General features: G+C 41.7%; 1 protein-coding gene across 2 annotated transcripts; it reads right to left on the reverse strand.

Annotated features, from left to right (window-relative positions):
- Positions 1-130: 130 nt before the first annotated feature.
- peak1 (pseudopodium-enriched atypical kinase 1) lies at positions 131-24,158 on the reverse strand. 2 transcript variants are annotated; one of them, XM_079450266.1, is made up of 5 exons: positions 23,916-24,158; positions 9,089-12,304; positions 6,837-7,054; positions 4,506-5,239; positions 131-4,242 (listed from the first exon to the last, which is right to left on the reverse strand). In XM_079450266.1, the coding sequence occupies exons 2-5, from the start codon at positions 12,193-12,195 to the stop codon at positions 3,091-3,093; spliced, it is 5,211 nt and encodes a 1,736-aa protein (XP_079306392.1). In that variant the 5' UTR covers positions 12,196-12,304; positions 23,916-24,158; the 3' UTR covers positions 131-3,090. The 2 variants fall into 2 exon arrangements, with proteins under 2 accessions (XP_079306392.1, XP_079306393.1); XM_079450267.1 differs by lacking the exon at positions 23,916-24,158 and adding an exon at positions 23,466-23,598.
- Positions 24,159-24,680: the final 522 nt, after the last annotated feature.

Raw genomic sequence — 24,680 nt, forward strand, 5'->3', positions numbered from 1 at the left:
TAAGAATAACATTTTATGGAATTAAAAATAATAATAAATATATAAAAAATGTTTACATTGTAAATATTGTAAACTAACACAGAAAAGATTTCTTGTACAAAAAAGACTCAAAATCACGCAGACACACAGTTTAAAAACATATTCATAGTTTTTATTATGAGCAGTTAACTCGGTAACGGAGAGCTAAATACCATAAGATATGCATGTAAAAAGCAGTTCTGTCAAATCAACACTGGCAATAAACATTTGTAAATAACAGTAAATACATGAATAAAATCTGATAAAATGATCATGGGTGAACAATCGCACATACACACGCATACAAACATCTGCTGATGCTTTCATCCAAAGTTAAAACTATTTCTGCGACAAAATCGTGCCTGTAATGCTGTGAAGAACTTGTTTTTAATAAACTACACTCAAATTATTATATACAAATATAATTCAACATATTGCTCTCAGACTCAAGGACAAGAACCGCCTCCGGTGAGACCAGCAAACATTCAGCACATCACACATATTCCCGCCTCTCTCTAGCCTACTTATGGAAGTATAACGTCTGCTTTAGAAATGGAAGGTGTGTCAGTGGTAGTAAACCAATGGTCCCGCCCTTGATAACCGACGGAGACTCCAATCCAATGTCTTCCTATAAATCCATACACTCCTGCAAATATGCAGATTGTCATTTTGACCTGATTGAGTAAATAACATAAAATGAAACGGGAAACATCGAGTACGGCTGCATCCTCAAACCATGCATACTATAAAATAAAGTATATGTGATTTAGTGCACCCCAAAATCTTATTAAAACAAGTATGCCATAAGGGCATAGATTGTATACGCTTTTATATGAATTTCTGAATGACAGATCGATGCATACTTTTTGGGCAAATATTACTACCCCAACACCTTGGGTCACTGAAAGGGAGAGTATCAATGAACTGAATCTATACATCATACAGTTGATGCCAAGACTTAATAGTAACACAAATTATGTGACAAACAAGTCTGTGGTATTATGACATGGATACTACATACTCTAAAGAATGCACTTTTGAATCAAGAACATACATTTATTATATAGGCAGCTTCTCAACCTGTCTTATTTCAAAACAAGTCAAAATGAAGATGTTTCTTTCATCATCATCCTCAATTTGACTTGATGCGGGGAGCCTTTAAACACTGTGGACAGTAGGGCACAACGGTTGAGAGCCACAAATATAAAGAATATACTTTTAGACATAGAAGTATGCAAATTGAGATGCAGCCTTTTTGTGTGAATGAGAGTGCATCCGTCTACATGCTGAAACAAACTTGACTCTTGAATACTGCTGCAGTCCTCAAACACATAACTAGGTCAATTATGACAATATACAACAAGGACAAAATGACTCTAGAATGTGTCATCCTCGATTCAGGCTAACCTTTCACACCTTCAAAAATCCTCAAAAAACAACACCTCGCCGCGGTCTATGTGCCGAACAGAAAAAGAAAGACGAAAGATAAATGGCATGCTGAGAATATCAAGTGCATAAATACATCTAAAATACTGCAACAATGGTAACACTTTAAAAATTGCACATCAATCCAAGTAAGGATTCGCATGGTTGTCAAGGTTAAAACCATCCTTGAAGGTCACGATGTCAGAAATTGTTAGAAGACGTGTATCCTGATATTCCTGCAGATAGGCACAATCTGAGTGTCTTTACACTCTAAAAGAAAAAGGTGCTTCGAAAGGTTCTTCCATGCCATAGACCTTTTGGTTCCATGAAGAACTGAACAACCTTTCTGTGCTTCAAAGGGTTCTTCAGATTATACAAAAGTAAGAAAGAAATGGTTATTTGACTGAACGGTTCTTTGTGGAACCAAAAATGGTTCTTCTATGGCATCGCTGTGAAGAACCATTGAAGCGCCTTTATTTTTAGCTGTGCGTTTCAGTTAGCGTTGGCGTCTCAGTTTATGACAATAAACACTAAACTTCTCTAAATTATCTGCTTTGGGTTGGAAATGTTATAAACAACACTGGCCATTTCACGTTCTACAAGCCACCAAATCCTGCCCTTCAGCCATAATAATATCTTAAAGAGAGACTAGACGACACGGAAATGTCTTCTTGTTGACAACATAATAGAGTCTAGGGCTGTCAAAGAGACAGGTGCCATTTCACACAACACATATTCCAGTGATATGTATCAGGCTGAAGGTATATGTTCATTGTGCCATTTAATCCTCAAGGATAGAAAATTGCTCAAAGCACCTTGAAGAACAAACCTCTTTAACAGTTGCATAAGGACACTTTCTTTTTGAGGGAGACTAGTAATATATCCTCTTTTACCATGTCGTAAAATGTAAAAATATCTTGTTCTGCGTGGTTAAGTTTAGTCTTTGGTAAACTTTACAGTGCTCTGGTAGAAAAATATTATAATCCAATCTGCATTCTTAATCCTTTCTGTATATTATATCAGGATCGGGGAAAAATTAATCTGAGTGAAATGACTGATGAACGTAGTTTTTGCCTCTCTGTATCTCTCTCTCTCTCTCACACATACACACACGCACGCACTATATGTAAGGCATGGAATACTCATTCATTCATTGACCTAATGCCAGTTTTTTCCACAGACAGACAATCTTACAGTGATTCTTGAGTCTCTCTATTTGAACCCATAACGCACACTATGCAATATGTGATGGTTACTGTATTTCTAAAGAGAGAGAATAATCTAGTTACTTGAATCACCAATCATGATACTTCTAATGTCGAATCAGTGGTTTCCTGCCAATATTCATGAGTCCAGTAAAATGAAACGCCAAACAAAACACACTGCCAGAAAACCCACAACACACATATTTCATGCAGTTTCACTTTGTTTATAAAAGCAGCTCTATAAATGTGCCATTATCTGTGGAGTTAAATACGACTTTACGTGACTCACGTTTTATCTTTGTAAACTGTTTTGCTTTTGACTCTCTGCACGGTAAACCAAATGCAAACACATTCACTATCAAAGCCAAATTAAAAACGCACATCTACAGTGCACACATGTCCCGGCGTCCTGTAGAGGAGTCCATTGGTCACTGCTAAGTGTTTAGATCAGCACGCCTTGTGGCTGCTGTAAGATTTTGATCACTCGGCTCAGAGACTCCGTGGTGGCAAAGGCCAGATACTGACAACACAACCAGTCTTCCAGGCTCACGCCACAGTCCGAGTCCAAAGATCGTTCTGCAAACTTGATCATCATCAGTGTTCGCTTTAAGTCCAGCCAGTTCTGCAGGACGGTGTGGCGCTGGATCGCTCCAGACACTGGGTTCAACGAATTGAAGAGATCCTCTCGTGGGCCCCACAGAAGACACTGCAGGCACGCTCGGGCATCTGCCATCTTGATGCGCTCGGAAGGGCTGGGGTTGAGCAGCAGCGTGGCGAGCTGCTGAAGGCCGCTAGAGTAGAGGGAACGCAGGGGAAGCTGGGGCAGATCGGAGCTACAGTATTCCCTCTCTTTGAGCTCCGGACTTTCCACGAAAGGGTTCGGCCGATGCAGCATCTCGTAGATCAAGATTCCGGTTTGGAATTCGTCGCACTTGCGATACTGGGTGGCGGTGAGGAGCTCGGGCGCGAGTCGAGACTGGTCACGGAGAGAAGAAGGTTCCAGAACCACGTTCTTCAGTTTGGCTTGAGAGAAGTTGCTAATGATGAGGCGGGCGGGGCAGGCCGAGGCCGCGGCAGATGGACCGGATGCAGCGTTGTTGTTGGGCTCCAGCGGCTCAAGGTTCCACGGGTTCCCAGGTTGACAGTGCACCAGCAGGAGATTCTCGAGTCGCAGGTCGCAGTGTGTGACATGGTACGGTTTCATGTGTTCCAGTCCCGCACACAACTGCAGCAAAAGCAGACACACCTGACGTTCGTAGAGCTCAGGGTTTCGATTGTGGCGTTCGACGCCCTCACGGACAAAATCTGCCACAGTTTGAAACGGCACCTCGCGTGTGATCACCACGACGCGGTTGCACAGTTTCCCACCTGGATCCTTCTCAAGGCTTTTTGATGCATTTTCTTCGTTTTCCTCCATACTGCCTCTCTCGTCATCTCTGTCTTCATCTTTCTCCCAAGGTAACAAGCGGGCCGGAACATCTGCCAGGAAGTGACCGCAGTCCTGCTGAATATTAAAGTGCACGGCGATACTCTGCCGAACTGCCAGACTGTGGAAAAACTGCTGCTGAGTTTCCTTCACCACACCCCTACAGATCTGAGATCAGATGAACAAATTAATTTATTTTATAATTTTGGATAAAAAGGTTTTTAAGATCATGATAAATTTTTCTTATTATCTTAAAATAGAATTATTCTTTTATATATTATTCTTTCTTTTATTACAAAATAAAATAAACATTTCCCCAAAAGGGCAACCAAATAATGAATAAAACAATTAATACTTAATTAAAAAACTGCCAATAAAAGCCCAGAATATAAAGAAAAAAAACCAAAATTTCCTAAAAACCAAAACTTTACCTTTACTGCATAATTCATCAGAGGTTCTTTGGAGAACGACGCTGTGTAGTACACAGCATCACCTGCTTCACAACAAGGTTTTCCAGCGGTCAGTCGAAAATGAGACCAACTGTCCGTTCCGAAGCGCAGGTGATCTTTCTGTCCAGCCATGAATCGATCCTCACATCTGTTTGCCAGTTTACGAAGCGTATCTGTGTGCAGTCCTCGAATCCTTCCGACCACTTCCTCCCAACTCTCCATTCCTCTATATGGCACCTGCTTCTGAAGCTTAGCGGGTCTCCCAGCCCCTTGTGCCCTGGCCGTCAAACTCTCTGTACTGCGGTAGCCACGGTGGTCGCACCCCTGAATGGAGCTGCTATTGGTAAGCGAACACAAGCTACTTCCACCAACAGGACGCTCCAGGGAGTCTCCGGATTCATCAGGATGCCGTGCCTCTGAGCTGAGCGAGGAGCTTTGACTGGCCGTGTCCCAAGTGCACTCAAGATCATAGAGCGGATTGGCGACGCTCAGACTGGTCCCGCCCGGTCTGAGCTCTCCTTTGGTTCGTGGGCCTGAGGGTTCTTTACCCATAGAGGATGGTTCTGTTTGAGCACGTGGGACTGACTTCTTGGGCAGGGGGGGAGGAGTGGCTTTAGAGGTGGGTTCGGTGACCTCTGGGTCAGAGGCTAACGTGTCATCGGATGCTTTAGGATGTCTGGGATGCTTTACAGGGATCATGTTGGCCCTGGATTGACCTGCAAAGAAATAGAAAAAAAACAAATGGACAATGGTTAGCCTAAATGTATGCTTTGGACTTTTACAATGTGTACACGGCACAACGTAAATGTTGTCATCATCATCGGCACTGTATTCAATCGTATTCAAAAATGTTGTAACCTTGCATTAATCCGTAACAGTGCACTAATTTGAAGGCCCACAAGGTGGCAACCTGGCATACTGTATAAGGCAGTTGTAAGAAAAAGAAAAGTTGCAAATGGCCCCACCAACAAGATGATTATTGAAGGCGAAGGGGTAAAGAGACACCTTCATTTGTTACCTACTAGAAGAGTTAATTTTTTCTTAACTTTAACTTAATTGTGACCATCAACAAATGTGTCCCACCTCATCGGTTTCTCTAAAAGCAGACATCCAGTTCGCAGGGATGTAGTATGAGTTTAGAGTTACTTAACAGGGTGAAACATCATTGAACATTCCTCTCTAATCTAATGTAATCTCCCAATAATCTCAGACTGCGGCTTCCTCCGAGGCTCTTTTAGCTTTTTTAGACCACGTCAATAAACCAACCAAAGAGTCAACTGTATACAATTAGTATCGGTATCATTGGTTTGATCACAAGCACCACAATTATGTATTCTGTGAAATTTCATTTGGTTTATATAGAATTAATTTGGTGATAAACTTTTGATGTATTTTTAAGATTATTGAATGTCTATTTTAAAGGGGTGATTTGACGCGTTTAAAACAATATTATTGCTTGTTTTAGATGTAATGCAATGTGTGTACACGATTTAAGGTTCAAAACGCTGTATTTTCCACATACCGTGCATGTCTTTATCTCCTCTTTACCCCGCTCAGGTTTTCTACAAAGCTCATCACTCTGAAAAACGAGGTGTGCTCTGATTGGCCAGTTAACCAGTGCGTAGTGATTGGTCGAATACTGAAAGCGTGTGACGGAAATGTAACGCCTCTTACCATATTCGGAACATTAGGCTCCAAAGAAATTATACTGACAGGTACGCCCACTTTACGTGCATTTACATTTTGGCGGTCTTTGTCAAATCATACTACGAATTGATGTAGATCTGTGGGGGTGTGGTTACACGAGGCGTCTCAGGCAGGTCTTTATTTTTGTTCCAACATTTTAATTTGTGCAATTTTGCGTGTCTAATACATGTATGGGCAACGTATAACACACCAAAGACAAATGACCTCTTTAAAGCAGGAAGGAACACACCAAATACTATAATAGTGAAATTTCAATTATTGTTCAATTAAAGTTTTCACTTAAATTGTTGCTTGTATTAAAAAACACTGGAAAATGCAGAATATGCTTAATAAAGAAAAATCCTCAAACGAGAGAGAGAGCGAGAGGTACCTCTTAACCACAAACTTCAGAAGGACCCTATCAACTTTCATCAACATGAGAGAATGATGCTCACATCACATCTGTTATTTAAGGCTCAATTAATATTCTAGAATAGCTGCTGCCATGACAACCCAAATATATCTGTGTGAGCCATCCGAAAGAGGTCAAATCCTCACAGCGCTGGCCCCAAAACAAGAACAAAGCACAGAAAGTTAACCCGTCAAACATCTGTCTGCTTGACTTACCCAGGTTAGTGTACGTGGCCCTGCAGCTGCTGGATGTAGAAGACTGCGAGATGGTGCGAACACTTCCCTCTTCCTCTCGCTCTCCTTGCTTGCTGCTGTGTGAGGTGGGCGATGCTGGGGGCGGACTGCAGGCAGACGGCTCGCGCAGGGGCGACAGCTCCAGCTTAGCAGGCAGGGAGGTGGCAGGGGCGATCTCAGTATCCTGAACTGGAAGCTGACTGGAGAGAGGATAAAAAAGCTTAAGATCCTCGAGAGCGTTTTTTTACACACACATGCAGCTTTAGTTGGAGCCAGTATATGTGATAAATTAATGTGGTACTTTAGGAACACAATACACTACAACAATACATTTAACAAGAAAATACACATTCGGAAAAGGAATTAAATACTGTGTAAAAAATATCTGTATTTAGTTTGTGGAGGAACACATTCAAGAACGCTACGTGTGAGGAGGTTTCTGCAGCAGGTAGAGCATGTCTGGACATAACAAAATGATGATCCATTCACTTATAACACAGAAAATTGGTATATAACAAGAGGTGTTCTCGCAAACATGAAGATTTAAGACATAAAATGCATACATTAAAACATTCAGTCAACACATATACATACTAAATAAGTATTAAAGGACTAAACCAGACTGAAGATGTTTCTAAACTTATGACAGACAAACAGCAATGTACATCAATGTTTGAACTTGTTAGAAGAACCTGAATCAACGTGTCCTATGGATTTCCTTCTCTTACTGAGGCGGATAACACTCCACAAACACACACCCAAGCTGAAACCCTTGACTACGACGTTCAGTAAAGTGTTGGTCTGTTAAAAAGTATTTGATGAAGTTTAATGCTTACCCACCATAGTGGCTCACACAGTCACCCATCAGACAAATCAAAGACAGTAAAATTGAAATCCTTGCTTGAATCTTTCTTGGATTGTCTGCTTTTCTTACTCCTCCTCTCAGCGTTAACAGTCTTAATGTTTCGCTCTCTATGTGTTTAACTCTTACTGGTCCTTTACATGTGGCTGTGCGTCAGCAATGAAACATCAGGATCAAAGGTCAAAGGATACGCACAGGTATGAGTGACACAACAGGAAACAGTTTTTTTGCAGTTTGAAAATCACCTATTTAACAATCTTTGAATGAATATCTTTTTTTTATACATACCTTATACCTTTAAGCCAAAGAAATTGTTCGAGTTTGTTCTTTTGGTGAATTCTACATGCACCATGTACTTTTTATTTGGTTTTTCATTTGGCAACTTTATTCTTCAAAACAAAGAGTATTTTGCATTTCGTTGCACTGTACTTGTATGTGTGTAATGACAATAAATTGAATCAAATCAAATAAAAAAAAATCTTAAGGGATATTTCACCTTAAAAAAGGAAATTCTGTGATTATTTACATGTCCTCTTGTTTTTTCAAACCTGTTTGACTTTCTTTTTTTCTGCAGAACACAGAAGATATTTTTTGATAATGTTGGGAACCAAAAGCCGTTGGTCCCCATTGACTTGCATTGGTTTTGTGACAATACAATAGAAGTCAATGGGGACCAACGTTTTTTTGTTCCCAACATTATTCAAAATATCTTTTGTGTTTTTCAGAAGAAAAGAATCACACAGGTGACAAATGGCAACAGGGAGAGAAAATGACGACAGCATTTTCATTTTTAAGATGAACTATACCTTTAATGAAGTAATGAAGTATTTTGCCGTCATCAAAAACATTGTAGCAGTACACTGCAAAAAATGACTTTATTATTCAGTATTTGTGACTTGTTTTTCAGGAATATCTAAACATCTTAAGTCATGACAAGAAAATTACAAAAACCCTATGATAAAAACATTACAAATATTATTGGTAAAAGAAAACACATAAAAATTGTGCATTTTTGCTTTAGACAAAACAAAATCTAGGGTAAAGATAAAAATATAGTTTTCCCTATAGTCTTCTTCTTCTATATGATGTATCATTACTCATTTTGCTATATTTAAACTTTTCAGTAAACAATACTAGTCTAGTAATTTTTCTTCATATTATGATTTAAAATGTTTAAATATTTGTATTGGAAAACAAGACAAAAATACCATTGATTCATACTCTGCAGTGTATATTATATAAATATTACACTTTTATTTTTTCATGCACCACCAATAGCATGATCCTACAGATCATACTGTATGGTACTTAAAAGAAAACTGAAAAATTGAGTTACTAAGGTACAAAAGGGCTGACAAAAAAGATAACTTACTTCATGACTTTGCTAATAAGAAGACTGGCTCTGCTCTTCGGTGGAGTTGACAGGCTGGAGACCCCACCACCTATTGTATCACCTGAAGTCTCTTTGTGCTCCTCGACCCGAAGCTCAGCCTCCTCTCCTGATTTGTAGGTGAATATAATAGTGGGTTTCTGGTGAGGGTTATCCGTCTTGGCCTCAGCGAACCAGTGCTGTTTTTGTACAGGCGGTGGGGGCAACACAGTGATGACTGTCCCATCCAATCCCAGCAGCTTTCCTTTTTCTTTCTCACGTTCCATTTTTTCCTTCTGCTCATCCTCATCCTTCCGCCTGCGGAAGAAGCTCTTAAAGGAGATCCAGCGTTTGGGCTTATTGGCATCGGCTGAACGTTTTCCCTCCGCACCTGGGCTTGTCTCTCCATCGTTAGGTTTGGCACCGGCAGGCCTGGTCCAGTTGCTAAAGTGTCTCTGGAGCAGATTACTAGAGTGGTAAGGGGATGAGCTGGATCTTACAGGGGGAAACGGTGCATTGGGTTCAGATTTGGGGCTTGTGGGGGGTACAGCAGCAGAGGCGCTCTGAGATTTGGGCAGGAATTTGGCTGGCGTGTCTTTGCGAGGTTCTGCCGAACAATGAAGTGATTTGGGTCTACTAAGAGTGTCTTTGGCAGGATCGGGTGGTAGTGAGTAAAGCACCTCAGCACTGCATGTTTTGCTTTGGCCAGAAGGAGAGTCCAATGGAGATGGTGGAGGTTGAATTGAGGCCACGATTTGAGACAGAACAGTACTTGCTTTCTCTTTCTGACCTGAATTTAGACTGGACATGACCTGGCATTCTTTGGTACCTTCTGGTGGTTGCTCACCGCTTGAGTTATGAATGTGATCCAGACTGCTTTGGGTCACATGAGAGGAAGGACTGGGACTCAGGTTACCTACGGAAAGACCTGTTGTGTTTCTAGCCTTGGCGTCATTCCCCGTCTGCCCAGAAACGGTCTCAGAAATGTGCTTCAGAGGTGTCTGTTCAGTAGGAGAGGATTGGGTACTTTCAGAAGACCCAATCTCCTCATACGTGTGGCTGGCTACTCGCTCTCCCGCCCCAGACTTGGAATGGGGTAGCTCACCATTGAGCCCCAAAAAACTCTTGTACACTGCCAGATTATCATAAGCGCTGGGATTGATCACAATTGGAACCTTCACTGCTTTCTTGGAACTGCGAGCATATGCAGGTTCATCACGAATGATGATAGGGAACGGGGGCATGCCAGCATTGTTGTAACTGTTAAATTTGATCTCAGACAGGTTTGGAGATTTAGTTGGCACTGTGCGGGCAGAGCCAAAGCCTGCAGTCGGAGAGGTGGGAGCTGATTTGTGGTTGACGAGTCTCGGAGTGGCACCACCACTTGTTAAATCGACTTTTGGGATCTTTTGTCGTGGGCTGGTGCAAGACGTCCAAACTTCTTGGTAACGGATGCTGCCGGGTTTTGTGCGGAAACCGGAGGGTCCTGCGGGGGATGCAGCTGCGGGAGATGCGGCTATGGGGGACTGAGGCATTACAGGACACAAAGACATAGATGGAGACACCACAGATGAGCCAGGTGATCTGATGGACAGAGGGGAGGTTGGTGAGACCGGATGGGTGTCAGGGAAGGAATGAACCGCACTACTCGACCCACTTGGTTTTGGTGAGCTTTCAACAGAATGAGAGTGATCATCTTTTGTGGCCATGGAGGCAGACACGTCTACAACGGTGTAGGGCTTACAGATAGGAGCCTTTTCCAGATTTACTATTCGATATGGCTTGGCCTGCTCTTCAGTTGGGCTGAAACTGATTGTGATTGGCTGGCCTGGAAGAGCTTGTGGGAGAGCCCCGCCCTCTCTCTGCCGTTCATCTTGTTCTTCCAGTCGGATGGCTAGAACAGCTTTATGCGTTTCGTTGGATTTTGGCGAGCTCAGTCCTCTGGTTGAAGGTTCTTTGCTTGTTAGGAATGAAAGACCATTTCTCTGGTCACCAGTGCCCTTACTGCTGCCAGCACAGAATTCGTCGGGCAAAGAAGTCAAGGACTCGGGTGATGTGGTGGATTCAGAGGTCGACAAAAAGTCACTAGCTTGGTGGTCAGAGCTGTATGGTAAAAGAGCAGGTGCCCCATTTGAGTCAACAGACGGGTAGCCGTTAAGAATCTCATCATAGCTGTCATCATAATCCACCGCGCAAAATCTCTGCAGTGAGCGGTTACGTAGAGGCACTGTATTCCACTTTTTTCCTACAGCGAAGGGAACGGGAGACAGTGTGGCGGCACGGAAGTTTGCAAAGCGAGGCTGACCGCGCATTCGGATACCCATTGCCAACAACTCTTCGTCGCTTTCATCCCAACTGTCATGCTCATCCTCATCATCGCTCTCATCATCATCGCCTTCATCATCACCATCACTGGAGAATTCTGGATAGCAGAAACGTCCTCCCTCCAAGCTGATGATCTCTGCACTATCACTAAGGGAAACGCGTTTCATGACTCCTCGGCCGCTGCTCCCAGCATTGAGGCAGCTTGAAGCCGGTAAACCTCTCTCTAGTGAGCGTCTATAAGAACTGCAGATTCGCCCGAAGAAGTCATCTCTGCTGGAACTAGGAGATGGTCCCAGTCCAGCAATCTCTTTAAGCACATCCGTCAGTCCGTTGTTGTTGCTGCTCCTAGCTGTCTGTGGGGAAATGGGTCCGTATGCCTCTGTCTGCATAACCAAATCCTCTCCTTGATTGTTGTTTGTGCCTGTGGGTCTTGAGCTGTTTAGACTGTTGTGGTTCCAGAAAGGTGAGCTTTTATTGACCTGCACCCCCTCTGCAAGCCTGGAAACGTTTCCTTCCAAGTCGAGTCCTGACGGAGAGCATGGTAACATCATGGTAGGCTTCACCGCAATGGTAGGTTTCTTTGCTACCGGTGGCCGGACCTGACCTGCACGGGTTGTGGAGACGCACCTCTGATTGTTGTTTGTGAGCATGGCATTACAGTTCGTCTTGCTCTCACTCGAAGCATTGCCTCGCTCTGAAGGCTGGTGCAAGCTTTTGGGCTTGAAGCAGTTCTTGCACTCCCCTGGTTTCCATACATGCTCCGTGAAGGTGTTGCATGCAGACATGACTGCAGGGGCAGTGCTGCAGTGTCAGTGGACAGGAAAACCCTCCATCACACAAACAAACCGCAGGCTGCCCGTCACAACCACACACAGTCTACTGTGTTCTCAGCACCTGCAAAACAGAATAACAAAGTCAGCAAAAAAGAATCACATCTACAGTTTTTCAATCAAATAATTGTTCTAGATTCTAAGTAAACAGTCAGCATGGACTGGCCCCCATCCATTCTTTTCCAGCAGAGGTCAGAGTTTTACTCTTAGCATGACGCTCTATGGTTTCTCTTTTACACACAAACAGACACGCACACATTAACACAGGCTGCCAGTCTCACAGCTCTATTTTTGGATCAAAACACAGCACTGAGCAGTTGCAGGTAATCATCATGCCTCATGACATACAGACAGCACATACAAAGACAGACTTAAACTCATACCTATACTGCGAGAGACTCCTATAATCTTACGAAAACGAAATATTTACTTTAATCCATGAGCAGACTTACAAAGAATTGTAATGACAAATTTGTTCACAAGTTTTACACAATTCCTTCCAATTCAAGTTTGTTAAATGAATGTTAACAGCTACTTGGCACTCACTACTGTACTTAACACATTTGACCATGTTTAAAATCAGAGAAGAAAATGCAGAAATAATGACCTTTTCATTTGTACAGAGATGTATATTTCATGACAGCTGCCCTGTTTATAGTGTGTTAGTTGTAAAATAAAGGCCATTATGGCATGGTTTAACTGCACATTTTCCGAAAAATTGACACCCACAAATGTAGTCGAACAATTACACCAGTGGTTTGCTACATTTTAAACATTTCCTAAGCCCCCACAAACCTCAAACAGAAATGCCCCACCTACACATTTGGGCTTAGGGTGCTGGCTTTTGTTTTTTCCTAATACATCAACACACCAGCAGACTCAGCCAAATATATATTTATATGTGATACAAGAAAATGATTGAAAAAGAGTATTAGCAGAATTAGCTTTGAGCTTGTTCATTGCAAAGACCCACACCTAGGTGATTTATCTTCTGACCACACGACAAAGAATGAAAAATGCAGTCTGATCTCTCTTTATACAATACAGAGGAGCTCTTAACTGGCACACATCATCGACATAGCTGCTCTTTGCCCCTAAATAAAAGTTTTCTTCTATGAATTCCATCCGTGAATATCCATAAATCAATTTAATTCCCTTATTGAAAGTAGTGTCTACAGAAACAGAACAGCAGGTTGCACTATAATTAATTTAAACAATTAACTGCCGTTCAGGCAAATAAATAGAGGTGGAAAACACTCCAAACCCAGACACTCATTAGCTTTTAACCTAATACAAATAATAAACCTTTCTTTACAATCCAGCTAATGTAACTAAATTAGGATTTAGAAACACACAGAAAGTGAAACCCAGTCAACTCGCTCTTTCAAACTCACACACTACAATACTGAAGGTTATCAAAGATCTTTCAATTGTCATGTGTGTATGAGTAAGTCTCTGTGTGTGTCTAGGGGCAAATATATTTTGTGCTCTCTGCTAAAAACATTTGCAGACTGACAACAACGTTCCATTGCACAACATCTGAGATAAATGAGAGCGAGAGACAGAGAAACAGCGAGAAAGAGTGACAGACAGAGAGAGAGACAAAGAGAGACAAAGAGAGAGAGACAAAGCGAGAGAGAGCATGAGAGAGCGAGAAAGAGGAGAGAAAAAAACGGCGAGAAAGAGTGACAGAGAGACAAAACGAGAGAGAGCGAGAGAGAGCCAAAACGAGAGAGAGCGAGAGAGAGAGAGAGAGAGAGACAAAACGAGAGAGAGCGAGAGAGAGCCAAAACGAGAGAGAACGAGAGAGAGAGAGACAAAACGAGAGAGAGTGACAGAGAGACAAAACGAGAGAGAGCGAGAGAGAGAGAGAGAGAGAGACAAAACGAGAGAGAGTGACAGAGAGACAAAATGAGAGAGAGCGAGAGAGAGAGAGAGAGCCAAAACGAGAGAGAGCGAGAGAGAGCCAAAACGAGAGAGAGCGAGACAAAACGAGAGAGAGCGAGAGAGAGCCAAAACGAGAGAGAGCGAGAGAGAGAGAGAGAGAGAGAGAGAGAGACAAAACGAGAGAGCGAGAGAAAGAAACGGTGAGAGAGAGTAACAGAGAGTTCTCAGGAGGATGCAGCAGCTCGTGTTTTAATGAAGCTTAGCTCTTAATGGCTTTCAGACAGATCGAGAACTTTCTCTTCACCCTTCATTTTCCCTCTCAGTGATCATAGCCTCTGTTCCGTTTGTTCTTTCAGGGTGACTCTTGAGTCTCCACTCCCTGTTTCAATACTGATGTAATACAGATCAATTTCTTGTAAATATTGTAAAACGGGTAAAAGAATAAAACTTGTAAAAAAACAAACGTCTTAACTGCAGATTTTTTATGACAACTAGGTTTTGTAATTGTGTTTTAGACTGGCCCTACGGACCCTTTTGGAGAGTTTGTTTTCTAAATAACATTACAGTTAATAATACAGTCTGTTAATTATTGTATTGACCGGCATTGAGATCTCTGTTATTATAACCATTATAAATTATCTATACTCAAGGTCTAAATATATCAGGAGAGGAGTTAAAAACTAATATATACAGCAATCATAGGTATAATCATCAGACTGGGATTAGACACAAATTGACCTTACTTTCTCAGGAAAACAACGAGTCTAATCCATATTGAACTCGTGTACGTGGACACCAGCTGCCTACAGAACAAGATCTCATGTGCAGGGAACAGTCAGATGTGATGTTCAGAGCTTGGGTTTCAAAAAAGGAAAGCCCTATGAAATATGGCACTACTGCCTAGCTTCACAACACACTCCCAGATTTACTAAGAAAATGACCCGTGCGCTTTATTCCATGAAACGTTTCTTCCGATAGCAGACTGAGGCAGAAGCAGTCACACTTAAGAGACGCACCCTGAGCCTCCGGTTTCTGCACGGCAGAGATGAAGAAATGCTTGAACTCACATCTCAAATCAGCAGGCCGTGGTTTGGCCCAGTGCTGCTTACAGATCTGGGCAGGTAACTGAAAGGTTCTTATTGCGTCATCACCAAGTCTCAACACAGGTGGACCTTTTGTTAATATACAAGTTATGGCAAAAAAGTAATTAGACTGTCTGTATAGAGCATAGGTTTTCAGCATCTGGAGCAGATACAGAAATATTAGGTGATCAAGCAGATATTGCAGTATAGCAAATGGACCTGGAAAGTTCTGGACTATGGAATAGTTTTGCAAAAATGCTCTTAGGAAGGAAGCCTGCTAGAGGAAGAGCCGTTTTAGTCCAAGAAAAACGATTTATCTGTGTTATTTATTGTGACGAAGATAATCTGATTCATATTCATTCGTATTACACACACAGGCAATTACCATTTTAATGTGACCGGCTCTGAAATATGAACAGAATGACTAACTACATGATACACAATCAACGTAATAGTGATGCTTACTCATACGCAGCAGCATGCACCTTTGCTGCGCTAGCATAACACCGCTGGCATGTCTTGCTGGGTTACCATGGCAACCAAAAAGCACATGCACGCAACCCTGAAACGTTTCATGGGTTTCAAAAAGACTTAACTTGGAGTCGAATCCATCTTAATGCAATGAGCGAGAATAACAGCAACTTTAAGATCATTCAAATAATTAGATTTACCTGAACTTTGACTCGATTCCTAAATCTCATCCAAACAAACATCCTAAAGATCCAGCCACACGTCATGGATCACAGGACAACATTGAATTTCAGCCCCCAAAAACACAACAGCTGTTGTTCTTCAACAGGCAGCACCTGATAACACATGATTAAAATCCATCACAGTCTGTTATGAAGGCAAAACGAAGCCCACAGGCTTTAAAACAAGAAACTAATGCACGAATTCACGCCCGCAGAAGCAAAGGCACAGAGAGAGTACTTACAACATGATCTCCACTGTGCTTTTAAACAAATGAGCTTAGGAAACTAGAGTCGATGGAAAGTAGAGAGAGAAAAAGGGAAAGACATTAGGGTAAGATCCATTAGGGCATTAGAAGCTCTTTGTTCAGCCTGGAGTCTCTGCCTGCGTTTAAATGTTTAAATGAATCCTCTGGACCAGGAAGTTTCTCGGGGACCAATGGGATCTTTAGGGTGATGTTCCTGGACAGCAGAGACCATTATCTGTCAGTGAAATGTAAAGTGCAGTACAGAGTCCTTACGTTTCCTTCAATCTGCACCGATAGCCACCTGCTTTTGGCTCTGTTGTCTAATTGAATCTGCAGAGTGATGTACTCTTCTAGAACCACAGCAAAAGAAATGCATCACGGGATTTAAAAGGTTCACGCAGTGCTTGGGCGTTACAGATCTCTCTTGGGGTTTTAAGAGTTCAATCCTCTAGCACAAAATCCAATAAAAAGAGAAACATTAAAAAGAAGAATGTGTAAACAACTCAGCTTAAATCATTCACAGACAGCATTTATGATGCTTTAAACAGTGATTTTTAAAAGACACTTTTGTGACCCTGCCGTGAAAAATCAGCCGTGAACACAAAACGTTGGTTTTTAACATTATCCTGCATATTCTGTAAAAATATAACCATGATATATTTAATACTGACTAAGTGTAACGGATGCCAGCAAGTGAAGAGCTATGCAGTGTGTAAACCTCACTCCCAGACCAACAGAGACAGATAGTAGAACCGATTACATAAGGACATGTCAAAGATTGAATTCATAGTAAAATGTATGATCTAAATAAAATTTTGACGTTCCTAATCTCATAATTAGATTATGAAATTTATGAGCCTGGATTTCCAAGACAAGAGTCACATTTCTTAAAGTTGCGATCGTTAGTATTCGCATTTCCAAGCGAAACAGAATTTCGAATGAGAGGAGGCATAGCTTGTTTTTTTACTGCGATTGGACTGGATGCATATAAACACCCATTGCATTTTTAAATGGACCAGCCGTTTCACTTGCGTCCTTTGAGATGGATAGTCACAAGAGGGCGGAAGCACATTTTCAGATTTAAACTGAAGTTTATAAGCGCACATGAATTTTAAAAGAGAATGACCCACATTGGTAAGCTATTTAAAATAAACGCTATAATATTTCATGAAAAAATCATTTTAATGTTTAATTTCACAGGGACTTTAAAGTCAACAATGTTTCCTATTGCAAAAAATTTTCTTTTTCATGACCATTCTCCATATCCCTGACCAATAGGCTTGAAACATAAACTAAGCGTGTATGAAAACCAGGGTAAAAATTCACTAGGGCTTGGGGCAAAAGCTCCCACAATAATCTAAATACTAAAATGGGACGTTCAAACAGCAAGGGAAACCCTCCTATATTCCTACGTCCCCTTTAACAAATTATCCTTGTAACCTCATGTTATATCAGCAGCTGCCAAGTCAAATTTCTTGTAATCTGACCTAACAATGGCTGAACAGTCGTCGTTTCTCAAAACAGAGAGGTGGATTGGCCTTTTTGTGAACCATGATGGAACTACTACAGCATGTTTCTCATGTTTAAGAAGAAGAACAGGTTCAGTGCGAATCATGCAGATTGCCTATTGTTTATATGTAAGCGTGTGTGTATCAAAGAGACTACAGATTCCCTCGGCTAACCGAATAAAGAATCAAAGCTTTACTCTAGTCACACAGTGAATAATAATGAGAAACCGAGCTGCGGTTTACTCACACGTGCACGTGCAGGCATCCCTGCAGTGTGCATGGAGCTTCCATATGGGTGCGTTACATAACCAACACATCTTTACGACATCATAGCTTTATCTTATTTTTGTATTGCCTTTTTCGATCCATTCCTCTTTCTTAGCAGGAGATCAATTCCTTGCATCGACCTACATAAACCACACAGGCAAGATTAAAATAATTCAAACAGTCGGGGGTTCACTGAAGAGATACATGTGAGCTTAGTGCAACTAGGACAGGAAACTCGTGAATGCAGCATCCAGATAACACAGCTGCTACAAATCACAGAGAAGAGCAAAATTATGATTAGATCGCTCAGATATTTTAAACCACAATCTGTACAACATCTAGATGCATTTAAAGGAGTAGTTCACTTTAAAATAAGCCACCGTTGACTTTCCATAGTCATTTTTACTCCTCTACAAACATTACATCGAATTTTACAACACTTGGCACCACAAATGTCATCCATACGACATGCATCGTATTTACAAAAGCAAAACAATATTTTTGAGAGAGAAAAATACAGAATTTAAAATATTCATTAAAAATATTTTGCTTTCCTGCCAAGGATTTTAAGACCTTATGCTTTGACAGTCTGTTTAGGAATAATCTGTATTGTGAAAGGCTATACAAATACAATTAAACAGAGTGTGTCCCACTAAATATTTGGTTTTAAACCAGAAATGCATCACATAATTTAAAATCCCAATTTTCTTTTGAAAAGGAAACAGTTGTTGTCGATTAAAAGAGAGACGGTGACTGAAAACCTGGCTTTCCGATTTTCAGCATCCTTATGTACAGCTGCAATAACAGAGCACTAGGAGCAGGTCTGGGTGAAGCTGGATGACACAAAAAGCCTTCAGGATTATACTGCACCCCTGGGGGCCACCAATGCCTGTGATCTTCCTGCACACAGTAAGCCGGTCAAAGCAGCTGTCCTGAGGAAACACTGGGAGACTACTAACCCACACAAACGCTCTGAACTCTCTGTCTGCAAGTTTCAAAGACAAATCAATACACGAACTGTAACAAAGACAAAAACAAAGAGAGTAGGTACCACAATGTCATACTTTAATGACTGTTCCATATTTTATACAGATCTGTAATTGCAAACCATTTATCTAAGGGTTAAATAACAAATGTTTGATTAGATATATAAAATCCGGCGAATAAGAATGAAGCTTGCATCATTCGAAAGCCGTTTCCTTTTTTATGTGCAACCAGCATCAAAGTCAATGGCCGTAAATGGTGCGAGGGTGTGCTGTCATAGGCCGAGCATAACTAAACACAAACAGACAGTGAACTAACCCAAACCAGAAACCCGCCCCCTCATCAAAAGCCTCAGAGACACAAGCACTAATGAATTGTATAAAGAAATGCTGCTTTATAAACATTCAGGTGTGTTACGTTGTTCGGCATGCTGTTCAAAGCATAACTGTAATGCGATTCGCACGCACAGATGTGTGGTCCGCTAGCCTTGTGTTTGGTGTACGCGGGAGTTGATAACATTCTCATGCCATGGCGCATTCCAACCATGTCTACGACTAAACAGCAGCTACAGTGACAGAAACCAGAGGAATTCATCTCTGTCACCCACTCGAGTGTATGCGAGTGGGGTCTTTGCAAGGGCATAAACAAATATTTGGCTGGTTTCTGTAAATCCAAACCATTTACCACCCTCGACTGTTCTGTTGGAAGACAGATGCTAAATTAATACAGATATCGGTGGTTTTGGGGTTCAGTCGGTACGTTCATATTCACAGGATGTGGCTTTGAGGATGTGGCATCCACCATAATGGCCTCACTATCGGCCAATCAGCATCTAGAACCAATTATGGCATTGTGACCTCAAAATCTCCCTGGAGATAAACAGAAAGCAAGACAAAGAAATACAAGTCCATATTTTCACATGTAGGAAAGTACCTCTACTGGACACGTACACAACAAATGAACAATTCTATATAAGGCATCTTCTACTGGGTTGTGAGTCACAGTTTATGCTTTATAAGGCTGCACTGCTAGTATTTACACTACAGAGGGGTGAGAGAGTGTGTGTGTCATTTATGAGCAATTACACACAAACCCCTGTTAGGATAATCACTTCTTATGGGACTATTAAGACAGGGTGGAGGTTCTGACATCACTTCCTGTGGAGTCCCTGTAGGATAAATGAGCACATATAATGAACAACCTTTAGAAAAGTTAAGAGCAATATTGCGCAGATAGCATTCATTTGAATTCACAAAAAGTATGTTTTTGGGTCTGAACGATTCATGTACTGCCAAGATCCTTTTGTTCAGGTGTGTGTGTGTGTTAACTGGGGGAGGCAATTATGCAACCTCGATGGGAAACTTTAGCGTGAAGTGGTGGTGAACTTCAGCTCTAAAATATCAACATTAACACAATTTCAGCCTACATGGCTCTCAACGCCAACCTCAAACCACCTCCGCGCTCTCTCCCCCTGTCTATCTACTGTATCTCTCCCTTTCCTTTGGTGTATCACATTCGTTCTGTTATTCTGGTTGCCCGTGAGGCGTGTCTCTCTCTCTTGCTCACATTGGTTTGATAACATCTTCCCTTACTTTTATCCTAAGGCGGTTTTGTAAAGATGTGAAGATGAGATTTGTTTCATTCCAGTGAACAGTTTAGACAAAATATAGTCCATTCTCTATATCCTAAGTCTCATGCCAAGCCAAACATAGTTTTCTATCACTTTGGGTGGACGGCACGGAGTCTGGAAACTTTCTTTATGATTATAAACGTCTCTACGTAGAGCTTGAGGGGGGCGGCCATGTTTTCTAGATCTGATATGGAACGATACACAGGCACAGATGAGACGGTGTGGGTGGTGCAACAGAGGTGGGACCAATATAGTGGGCGGGGCAATAGCATTGCCAGACCTCAGCCTGGACACAACCCACGTGAGATGGAGCCAATCAAAACACTCCTGTAAATTCCTTTTCCATGAGAACAAGGACGAACCCTCGCCATAACAATTAGGGCAAATCAAGGCAGCCCGTCTAGAGTAGACATGTTTCCGATATCAAGATCTCCAGAGGGATCATTTAAACAGAAGTAGACCGTCATCGTAATGTCGAAGATGTCTTGATTATGACATCATGTATGACATCATCCTCTAATAATAAGACAGATATTCCCACTGTGGATTAGCAGATCATAAATCCTGCCAGTAAATCACATTCACGTCCTGAGGTGATATGAAAGGCAGATGGTGCGTGTTATCCATATATGCAGACACACACAGATCCTGGGCCAGAAGGTAAAACATTCCAGTTTGACTCACAGTTTCAAACCAGCATCAAGTGAGAAAATAACAGTTTAATTTCTTTTTTTAAGAAGATTTTTGCAAACCCTGCCAGGATTAGCTGCTTTGCCCTCAAACCAGCCTTTGCTAAGTGGCACCTTGTTGCCATGGGAACTGCCGATGCTGTTATGATGATGTCACAATGAATGAAACTCTAAACTACCCGGTCTACCACCTGGGTCATCTGTAGAATCTAACTATGGCAAAGTATGTACTTTTACGTTTAAATAAGGAGATTACAGCGAATTTATACAATGTCTAAAGTATTTTCTACATAGCTCAAAGGATTATGGGTAAAACATCAGCAAAAATGTGTGCAAAGATGGATACTGTAACTGTAACTTTTTCTTTAAACTACTGTGTGACTGTACAGTACATATTACAGTAATAATATCCATTTCTTGCATACAAATACTATACAATTTACACCTGAAAAGTACATACCACATCAACATATGTTGTCTAATAAAGACCAATCATAGATAGTACTTATATATTACATAGGGTTAGATTCTCTGTTTCAAATTCATCGTGATATGCAATTATTGTCATACTGCCAACAACTAGGAAGGATATGAGTCATAGGACAACTTAATGTTTTTTTTTATTATAGCATTGCTCATCCCATGAAGCAGAGAAGTAAATAAACAGAGTTAAGGATAATATTCTTTCACGAAAGTAATCTTTTACGTTGAACCAAATGTGCAGAACTGAAATATTGCTCTGCACTTCTTCATGTAATAAAGCTTTGTTGAACTTGAATGTGAACTTACGAAGAAGTCAGAGCCCTGTGGGAGGGTTTGGGCACAGGGCTAGCAGAGGTGTATATTTAAACCTGTCTGGCTGAAACTAGAGATTATGTGTGTCTCATACCAAACACCTGAGGCAAAATGCTCCCATAACTCTGTCTGTCCGTCTGTCATCGGCGGCATAACACAGACTTCTGACAACAAACACCTTGTTTGTTCAAGTGTATGTGTCACACACACTTCACCTGTTGTTTTAAAAAACGCATGGCCTTGTCACACGCATGCACACTTTTTAGACCAGAAAGCCCTTTATGCAAGTGTTCCATACTTGACCAATGCACAATGCAGCACGCTCTCGTGTTGTGTTATTAATTGCTCTCAGACACACTCTGTACAATTCAAACTGCGTAGGGAGAACCGTCTGCAGTCACGTACTTGCGTTGAGTATGTTTCGCTCTATGCGCTGGTCAATTGCTCTTTATTCCTGATTGTTATCTGTGCGGTGACCTTGAGTATTCAGACTCACACACTGAAAATCTCGTATCTGATGTCAAAGCGGCAAACACAACAAAGAAAAGAATCTTCAGCAAAGAAAGATCACGCTTACTAAATAGTGAGATGGGTGACTGTAGCAATGTGAATGTCAAAACTCATTGGTTTGATTTGACTGACCACTCGCTAACATGTACCTCAGATGGCATGCGATCAGTGCTGAGAGTGTCTGATCTTTACTCAACAACTCCTTCCAGGTGGAACATTCTTCCCAATGGGGTCAACCACATCTGTCACAACCTTCAAAAAACTAGTCTTCGCCGAATACTTGACAGACAAATGAAAAGAAAAAAAACGACACTAACCCTCTTCTCTCAACAGGTAGTGGTCTAGCTTTTGTTGAAACTAGTAACTTTGTATTAGCACCTAGCGTGCTATCGCTCTTTGTATGACATATTGCTTATTGCTCCCCGAAAAATACAAACCCTGGCCTGTTCTCAGTCAGGTCCTGATCTGAGTCAGTGCCTCACTCTGTAAAGTACACACACACCTCTCCCCGGGGTGCTGAATCACACCTGTTCCCTAGGGCTCAAATCTTCGCTGCAACCGAATCACAACCTTTTGACAACTATTTACCCAAACCCTAAAAGCAGCTAGACACTAGACAATCCCGGAAAACACGTGCTGCAGGAATTGACACATCAAAGTTTGCCACCCCTTTAATTAAAACAGTTATTGCAACCGCAGTAGATCACAAAACGACACCATGTAAAAGATCCCGTATAAAAGTTTTTTTTCCGAGTAAGCAATAACTGTAAACTGAGGTATTTTGGTGCTCAAAACCCAAATATAAAATGAAGCACCAAAGATGTCAGCTTCCCACGCAGATATTGTCGTTAAAAATGAATTACACAAGTGCAAAAAGAACTGACAAACCTTTTGTTTTACAAACGGTGGAAAACTACTGTCGCAATAACAACTTACTAACGGATTGAAAATGTTCCACAGCCGTAAAACATCTCCATGTCACTAAAGGACACGACGAACCGACCATAAACACACGTATCGCGCACCCAGAAACAGCATCTTGACACGGAGGAATTCTCCAGAACCGGCGTCAGAGCTCAGACGTTCCCTCGTGGAGTTAACCGCAAAACTGACACGATCTCTTCACATACCGAGAGCTCGTGAAACCGCTTCATACCAAAACGAGACCGAAATCCGCACTGACAGACTTTAACCGTTAAATGGCCACAGCGCGAGCGTTTCTACGCGCTGAGGGCCTTTCTGAAACATTCAATAAACTGACAAAAACATCACAGTCTCGCGCTGGAGAGTTTCGCCTACAAATGCGCCATTCTCACGAGCTGGTGCGTCTCGCGGATCGCCGCGTGGATCTTTCTGTGAAACTCTCCACGAACTTTCCGCACTTACCGTCAGCGAACGACGCCGCTCTCGTCAGGAATGCCGGCGGGTCGTCATGATCCCGGTGTCGAGCGACTGTCGTTAACGGCACGTGGGATCTGATTGATATTCTGATAACGAGAAATGTACGATCACACGTCGATGATACGCCGCTCCGTTAACGGCTCGAGCCCTTCTGCACGGGGACGCGCAGAGGGCAGGGCGCTATGGACGCGCACTTCGTGCTGGAATGTCGGAAACGCGCCTTGCTCCCGGCCAGTTTTCTGTGCGTTTTATTTGAGGAATACGTTAATAGTAGCAAAAAGTGGGTTTTCGATGGAAATCTAACTTATGAACAAAGAAAAAATATAATCACATACAGCGGGAGTGGTCGTTTAATGCGAATTACAGGGTAAATGAAACTTTAATTAACACGTGCAACAACTAATGCATTAGAAAGTTTGTTACGATATTTGGGTAAAATCATTAACCCCGCCCACCACATTCACACGTCCCCCTTAGCCACGCCCACCACAGGATGTAAACAAGTGAAAAATTACCTAAAATCAAACAATCTTATTGTGGTTTTGTAAACATACAAGCATATGTAGTCAAATCACACACAGCATATTTTTATGCACATACAGATTTACATTTAACACTCTCAGTACATAGAAATATGTTAAGAAATGCTTTGAGGATTGCATTGGTGCTTCACACCAACAGCCTCTAGTCACGATTTAATTGAAAAGAGCATAACATTATTTTCACAGAAGTGAAAGCCTAAACTTTCCC

The sequence above is a fragment of the Barbatula barbatula genome (genome assembly GCF_947034865.1).
Source record: "Barbatula barbatula genome assembly, chromosome: 25".
NCBI lineage: Eukaryota > Metazoa > Chordata > Actinopteri > Cypriniformes > Nemacheilidae > Barbatula > Barbatula barbatula.